Raw genomic sequence first — 8,333 nt, 5'->3', positions numbered from 1 at the left:
CTCTGAGCTTACAAAGAGACCCAATGTCCCTGAAAGTAATGTAAAATAGGTCCTCAGGGAAATCAGCTTTGGTGGTACCTGGCAGCATACCAGTTTCAGTAGTGTGTCAGTGGAACTGTATCAATGTCCTTTCCTCAGGAACTGAGTTATGTTTGTGATACAGAAAACTTAGCGCTACCTATGTACAAAAGCCTCATATTGAAGTTCTTCTGTAACAGAAAGTGATGGAGGGTTATTCCAGCTCTAAATTCTGGTACTTCTCTATCCCTGGGAAACACTGCATACTTCCTACACTATTGCCATTAGAGTCATGACAGATAATGTTCTTGTTTCTTATGAAGCTGATGCTTAACTTACTGTGGTGCCTTTAAAGATAAGTGAACAACAAGTTTTTGCCTTGTAGTTATTCTTCCTTTCCTTCATGGAGCTTTCTCCTTTCCTGCACAGTTTGTCAAGGGACAAATAACAAGCTGACCCAACTGGGACATGTGGAAGACCATTTCACCAGTCTGCAGAGGATGTACAACAATTGCGAGGTGGTACTCAGCAACCTGGAGATTACATACGTCGAGCACAATCGTGACCTCTCTTTCCTGAAGGTTAGTGTTTGTGGCCAATGGGGCCTTCTCTGCTACAACATATCCTACTCCATTTTTTAAGTGGAAAGGATCACCTACTGATAAAATTCTGTGGTGATCCAAAAACATAGCTAGCTAATGTCAGAGGAGTCACAGCTCACAGTCTAAGCATACCTCTAGGCTGCAGGATGCGCTCAACCCTACTATACAAATCAGGTACACTCAGAAATAGCTTTTCAAGCACTTGCCAACCTGTGCTGGGTGCCATGCAGATGGGTCTCTTCTTATTTATAATTAGAATTACATCCTGACCCATTACCTCACTTCCCAGAGAGCAAAAGGCTTTGTGGTGCTGTTGGACAAAACAAAGCACAAAGCGAGTGGCAGATTTTGAAGTGTGGAGTCCTTTTCACTGCCCTCCAAACTGCGATCCCTTTCCCTGCCATGGTGGCAAGTGCCTCTCCAGCCTGAAGTGCTCACACCCTCAGCAGGCAGGCAAGTCCTGTGCAATAACTTCCCACATGGATTCTTGAAGTGATCATCAAGATAATCCCCTGTGGTTGACACATGGGTTACTCCCATCTCAACATTTGTTTTGTGCACAAGTGCATGAGCAATTACGGCAAGCTGAGGAGAGAATGGACAGAGGACGGATGTTAAAATGCAACTGCAGCATGGGGAGGAGCCATGGCTGACATGGACACCTCCAGGTTCTCCACCAGCAAGTAACGAGCAAGATCAAAAAATCTATGGTTTGAACATATGGGTTACAAATATGATGGTATGGCCATTCTTCTTTCCCAAACATAGCTTGACCATGAATCTCGGGGTTCTGAGGAATGTTACAAGTCTCTTGAAAATTCACTGGTAGTCTTCAAAGAGAAGGGAAATATCCTAAGTAGTACCCTGAAGGTTTTTCACTTGCGGTGATTTTTGTAGGGGATAGAAATGCATATATTTCACAGTGCAAGACAGGAATTAACCCACATGCAGGCAGAGTACTTCACTTGTGGTTTTGTCCTGTAAAGATATATATTATTTAAAAAGGAGAAGGTTGCCTAATCTCCCCCTCTGATGAGCAAGGGAAGGAGCACAGAAGAGAGAATGTAAAAGCCTGAATCAGATGGTGCATCTGTGCTGCCAGTTGTTGAAGGCTAGGCAAGTATTTATGGGAAGCATCACACTTAGTTACCATTTCATGCATGCTTGCCCTTTTCTCCTGCATCCCCTAGTCGGCCCCACTTATTCTTGCTTGGGGACAGAACAGGGGTATGCTGGACCTTTGGAATGACCCCCTGGTAGCTGCTCAAAGGGTGAGTTTATACATGCTTAACCAGCAAAGTTTTTCACATAGTCCCTTTTTGTTCTTAGATTTATTTATTTTTAATGAGATTAAGTGGTCTGTCATTCCTTAAAATTGAAAGATGGTGGATTGGAGGAATGGGAGGAGGAAAGTGGTTATTGAAGAGTACTATGGATTAAGCACCTTGTTTCTTCTGTTGTTCTCTCAGACGATACAGGAGGTTGCAGGCTACGTGCTCATTGCACTTAACATGGTGGATGTCATTCCCCTGGAAAACCTCCAGATCATCCGAGGCAATGTGCTATATGACAACTCTTACGCCCTGGCAGTTTTATCCAACTACCACATGAATAAAACCCAGGGACTCCGACAGCTGCCAATGAAGCGGCTTTCAGGTGAGACACGGGCAAGTGGTGGAGGCACCTCTAAAGCCAACTTCAACTGCTATCTTACTGGTGTCAAGATCTGATTGGAGATTGCCTCTCAAGGTCATATGCCATCAAACCCTGCTTTAAAAGCAAGGATCTAATTGCTTTCCTGCTAGCCAGTCTCTTCAAAAGACAAAGAAAATTCATCAAGATTCATTTTTGTTCCTGAAACTGGCAAAGAAGTATCCATTTGTTATTTTGTATTATTTGATTTCAGTGCATACATATCAATATTTTCTGTTAGATCCCTGTGGGAACTGGTGATATGTGTGTTGGTGTCTCTCACAGTCTCTGGCTATGCACACCAGCAGTGCCATCTCTGCTGAGCGCCGTGGGCCCTAGAGGTGGCACCAGGCAGAAGGCTACACGTAGTGGCATCTTTGTGGCATCCAAGAGCAACCAACTCTCCAGGACCCATCAGTCTGATCCTGGTGTTAGTTACACCATCAGAAGTGCTGATGCCATGCAGGTTGTTCTTTTCTGTCAGTGTCATGTGTCTGAGGTGGAGAAAGATGTGACTGATTTCTCTTTCTTTAGATCGGAGACGTTTTGGGGATGTCTCTGGAGCAAATTAGGGATTTGCTTCACTTACTAATTTTTTTGGCTTCTGTAACAGAAATTCTCAATGGAGGTGTTAAAATCAGCAACAACCCCAAACTGTGCAACATGGACACTGTTCTTTGGAATGACATCATCGACACAAGCAAGAAGCCTCCCACCGTGCTTGAATTTGCAAGCAACCTGTCTTCTTGTGAGTATTAACCTACCGGAAGTGCTATGTTTCCCCTTCCATTGCAGAGAGTAAAATGAACGTCCCACCTTTAATCTGCACTGGGTTCCTGGTCCAACAATTTCTAATGAACCAACCACCAACCCCTGTTCCAAGAGAAGTGCTTTCATTTCTGCACCACTGGCCTAAGATAGAATTTTTCATGATGGTTAGGTTCATAACTCATAGCTCAGCAAAGTTCTTGGGAATGTTTCTGTTGGTTTAAGACAGTACCCTGCATATGTGCTCTTCAAAGACAGTTCAGAAAAATGTGCATTCATTTGCTTTCCAGCAATCTTCTGTTTACAATGTAAGGCTCTGGTCTAGAAAACCCATTTGGGTACCTTCATGGAGTTACTTGAAACCTTTTTAGAGCTAAGACCAAAGATGAGTGCCATAAAATTCTCCTGTTTTGGGCTGCACAGATTACACTGGCAAAAGTGACAATAAACAGGTAGATAAGTCTGATGCATCAGATCAACAGGGAGATGAGGGGATATTTAAAAGTTTGTATAGCATATGCTTGGAGTGGGCTTAAGCTAATCCTTCAGCCTTATGGGTCCCTCGTAAAATCCCCAGTCATTTCGCAGAAGAGAGGGTTTATTTTCATTTCTGAGCATTTCATTTCTGGCACTATAAATTGGCAGGAAAACATATTTTCTTTATCTTCCTCCAGTTGCATAATTGTCTGAGAGGTAATAGACAACTTCTGTGTTGACTTATTTTTCTAGGGAGCCCTGGCATAATCAAGGAGTTGCAAACTATGCATGTCAGCACAGGAGGTTTGGCTCTGAGCACCACAGAAATGTTAACCTATAACTTTTCAACTTTAAAAAAAAAAAAAAGTTCTTTGGTCCCACACCAAATCAATCAACTCTTGGACAAGTATTGTCATTTGTTCAGCTATTTGATGGCTGATGGGGGGAAGGAGAATCACATGTTGTTAGTGGGAAGAAGCCCTCTAGTAGGAAATGCCTTTTAAATGTAGTGAATTCCACATTAATCTGCTAAGACAGCCTTTTATGGCTTTAATAATGATCCCCTACTCTAAAATAAGTTGTTTCTCTGGGACTTTGCTTGTCATTAAGAGAAAGAAGAAGAAGAAAGAAGAGAGTAAGGAGGGAGGGATGGGAAAGAACCCAGCACTGAACCCTCAAGGTCAGGCAAGGTGTCCATCCATCTTGCCTACCTCTCCATCAGTTGTCCATCTGCACCATAGTCCTACATCAGGGAGTATTTTTGGCAGAGGTTGGGAGGAGGGTACGAAGCAGACAAGTCAAATTACTTTGTGCTCAGAGTAGCTGGCAGTTGCCTGTGAATCCAGTTGGATTTGTTTCTTTTTAGAACTGCGTTGTTCAGAAACACTGATTTACATGTGGCCTGTAGTGAGCAGCTGGCACATGCCTGACTGCAAGCCAGTGATGACTTGCCATTGCATGAAAACCCCAGCAGAAGGGCCAGCCGGGCAGTAGCTGAGATTCCTGTTCCTGGGAAAAATATGCCTCTTTCGTAAGCTAGACTGGCTGGGTATTGTGCTTGCTTGGTCAAAGGTGTGGAGGTGGAAAACTGCACGTAGGAAAGCAGAGGTGAACAAAGGATAAGGAATTAAGCTCTCAAAATTTTTGAGCACTGTTACATTGGTGCTTCCTACCCTGGTTTATCAAGGAGGAAATCTCAAGTCATTGTTTTCTGTTGTTCATGGTATATTGTTGTTTTCTTTGTTTACAGAATATTATACTCTGTCTTGTGTCTTAGGTCCCAAATGCCATCAGAACTGCACAGAAGACTATTGCTGGGGTCCTGGTGAACAAAACTGCCAGAAATGTAAGCCTGCAGATTAGTTAAGAAATAGCTTGTGTGCTCTAACATAGAAACTACATTTCTGTCTACTGAAAAACTAACCATAATTATGCAGGTAGGATGCTTGCCTGATACTAAGAGAGCGGCAGAAACATCCATTTGTAAGTGCTTGAGATTTTGCAAGGGTTTATTTTTCCTAAAGGATAGGTTGAGGAGGAACACCATGTCAATTTGTTTCACTGCTTCATCATTTAGTTTAAAATGTGGGGAAATACACCGGGTTTTGTTTTGTGAAAAGTTCAGTGGAAAAACTGCTGATCTAGACATAATGCAAATGGAAGCAACATCCTACATTCAGTTTTCCATTGCAAATTGTCACCTGAACCTAAGCTTTTTGCCTGCAAATATCGAGCCAAATTTGTATGACTTACAGCTTGAGGAAAGAGGAGCATATACCTTTTCTGTCTTCATTTAGCATAAGCTTCAGTTTTTGTCAGTTGGCTCTGCAGTTTGGCTCTCAGGGTGGACAGTGGCTGTGCGTACAAAGCCTTTCCTGGGTTGGTTCCTGCAGCTGAGGCTGCACAGCTGTCCCAGGACCTTGCGAAACCTCAGGTCTCAGCCCTGCAAGCTTCCAGCATTTACAAACCCTCACTGGAATCAGGAGGTTGACGAGTGCATAAAACAAAATCTTCTGCAGGCTCTTGCTTGCCTCTCCAGGCATTTGAGAATCTGGCCAATTGAAAATGTATCCCACATTTCCATACATGGGAAAGTTTGGGGGATACATCTCTTTCTCCTGAAAATGAACATGGGATATTCTATATGAAGTAAAAATGTTTGATGTAATATATGTTTCCAGCAGGAAACTCTAGTCAATAGTTATCAAAGTGATGAGGTGCTTTATTCCCCTGCTAATTCTTACGAAAAAAATTGTATCAAAATGCTCTTCATGTAGAACAATGTGCCTTTTATTCCCCTGTTTCTAGTTGAATGGAGAAGTTGCTATCAGAGAAGCTAATACGTACTGTGGAAATAATCTGTTTCCTTGAAAATATACTACCTTGCCTACAGGCCTACAATAAAAATAAAATAATACAGTTTGGATACTGAATTGTGTAGTGGAAAAAGGATATATGATTTTAAAAAATCACTGTTACATACCCTGTAGCAGTCTATTTTTTCAAATAATTTTCTGTTAATTAACAACCATGGTTTTCAGACTTAACAGGAATTCCTGATAATATTGTAACTCATTTGTGCCAACTGTGAAGTTGATATCAGTTAGCACAGTGCACAGCTGAAATGGTTAGGGTGCTGTAATGAAGCAGAGTAGCCATCAGGTTCTTCTGGCACCTTATGCCAGGCTCTGTGATCAGTAAATATTTTTTTAGAGAACAAACATTTTGGGTCTCTGGTACAAAAACATGCTAGCCATTCATTTCTGGAGTTTTTTTAAATTGTTCTGATTATCCTTTTCTCTGCTTTGATGTTCAAATGGAGAAGATTTCCCAATTCTCAACAAAATGTTGCAGGCAGTTTTTGCTTCCCTGCAAAAAGCTGGACCAGGCCCAGTTCTTCCTTCGGGTTGTTGCACTGGTGCAAACCCTGAGGGAGTTGTTTAATGAAGATAAAATTTGGCCAAGGATTTGAACGTTAAAGAAATGTAATTCAATGTGCATATGAAATCTGCTTGTTGAGTGAGTCTCCCTTCTCTCTGCAAATTTCAGAAATATTTTAGTGCATTAAAGGGACATTTTACAGCACCACACCAACAATGTACAGTTTCCAGTTATAGTACAGAGTCCTGGAAGTTCTGTCACGTTGTTTTTCCCAATGTTAGCACCAATAATAGTAAATTTTCTCAATGAAATGGAGACAGATTCTACCCTGTTGCCCAGCTATAAGATGCAATGACTCCACAGAGTTTTACTTGGTCTTTGATGAAACAGGGTTGTTCTTTCTAAGCAGGACATATTTCCTAGCTGGGATCAGAGTTCTTAGCACCTCATAAGAGCCAAGATAATTACAGGCTGAACATGACCCCTTCTTACCACCACCCACACTCGCTCTCACCCCTCCCAAACTTTGGCCTTAAATGAGGACAGAATGTCCCATGAGGAAAATCTAGCACAGAACCTGCACCAGACCCTTTCTCCGTATTTCTTGATCTCATTGCAGCAAGTACAGCTGATGCTTTTCATTTTTTCTTGTCTCTTCCAGTAACAAAAGTCATCTGTGCTCAGCAGTGCTCTGGCCGGTGCAGGGGAAAGGTGCCCAGCGACTGCTGCCATAACCAGTGTGCTGCAGGGTGCACGGGGCCTCGGGAGAGTGACTGCCTGGTAATGATGCTACACCACCACCATAATGGCTTCAATCCCTGACACGGCGAGCAGGGCTTTCAGCTGCATGTCCTCTAGCCTTCGTCAGCCCCAGAAGGCCTCCTGGGAGATGCTGACCTGGAGGGTGCTCCAGGGCTTCCCTGCATGGGTGTTTGGTAGGAGGGAAGATGACATGAACTTCACAGCACCCTTAGCTGGTCTTTGCTGACTCTGCCCAAGGACCTTCCTAGTGTATTCCAAACCAGTGTTAGTGCCTTTGATTGCCCAGTGAGTTCAATGTTGTTGCAGAGCATCTAAGTGCTTTCTTTAGGCAACATCCCTACATGAGCAGGTCCATGAGCCCACAGCTGCCCCCACAGTGCAGCAGTTTTCCAGGCCAGCACAGCTTTGCCTTGTGCTCCTTAGCACTAGTCAGTAATAATCTTGGTTTACTAAAGCAAGAACTTGTAAGGGGAATAAGATAAGATTCATTTTTTTGCATTTCATTGCACTTCAGGCATGAAATCCAGGTTTGTCTTTCTGCTTTTGACTTGCCGCAAAAAGCACTGCTTTTGGGGAACCCTGGGGCAGTGAAGAGAGAAGAAACAAATGGAGTTTCTTTAGGGAATAAAAGTCCCATTGCTTTTCCACAAGAGTTTCAGGGATTTGGTGTATGCTGTGGTTTTAACTCTTCCTCATGTCTGCACTACACTTCATTATGTATTAAGTGGCATCTGAGTAATCAACATAGAAATCTTCCAACCTGGATTTTATTGTTGTTACCTCTATTCCTGGTTTCTTTCAAAGATGGCTGTGATGCCCTTACTGGCTCACAAAGACAGTTACTCTCTCTCATCTGGAAAGCCAGGGGAGAAGAAAGGGAAAAAGAGAGTCATTATTAATTTAATGCAGATTTAGATTGGAAGAACCAACTTGCCCTTCATAAATGCCTGCTAAATTGTTCATTACCTGCAGCCAAATATAATGGCTTCAGTTTAATATTTAGCCAGAAAAGTCAGTAATTGGCAGGAAAGGACTTGATTTGATTTAGGTTATTAAAAAATGGCCAAGAAAAGTACAGTTTGTCTTGATCTGGTTGCTGCTTGTAGGGAGAATTTTTCTGTCTAAGGCATGCAG

General features: G+C 42.6%; 1 protein-coding gene across 1 annotated transcript in view; it reads left to right on the top strand.

Annotated features, from left to right (window-relative positions):
- The first annotated feature begins 421 nt into the window (after window positions 1-421).
- Window positions 422-8,333, top strand: part of EGFR (epidermal growth factor receptor) — a 49,282-nt gene continuing 41,370 nt past the window's right edge. Inside the window, exons 1-5 of the mRNA XM_017734641.1 lie at window positions 422-599; window positions 2,090-2,276; window positions 2,926-3,060; window positions 4,834-4,902; window positions 7,099-7,217. Of these exons, the coding sequence (XP_017590130.1) occupies window positions 519-599; window positions 2,090-2,276; window positions 2,926-3,060; window positions 4,834-4,902; window positions 7,099-7,217 (591 nt within the window). The 5' untranslated portion in view covers window positions 422-518. The remainder of the gene's footprint in view (window positions 600-2,089; window positions 2,277-2,925; window positions 3,061-4,833; window positions 4,903-7,098; window positions 7,218-8,333) is intronic.

The sequence above is a fragment of the Corvus brachyrhynchos genome, unplaced genomic scaffold (assembly GCF_000691975.1).
Source record: "Corvus brachyrhynchos isolate BGI_N302 unplaced genomic scaffold, ASM69197v1 scaffold94, whole genome shotgun sequence".
Taxonomy (NCBI): Eukaryota; Metazoa; Chordata; class Aves; order Passeriformes; family Corvidae; genus Corvus; species Corvus brachyrhynchos.
The sequence above is the reverse complement of the archived record's forward strand: the minus strand, read 5'-3'. Positions and strand labels throughout refer to the sequence as shown.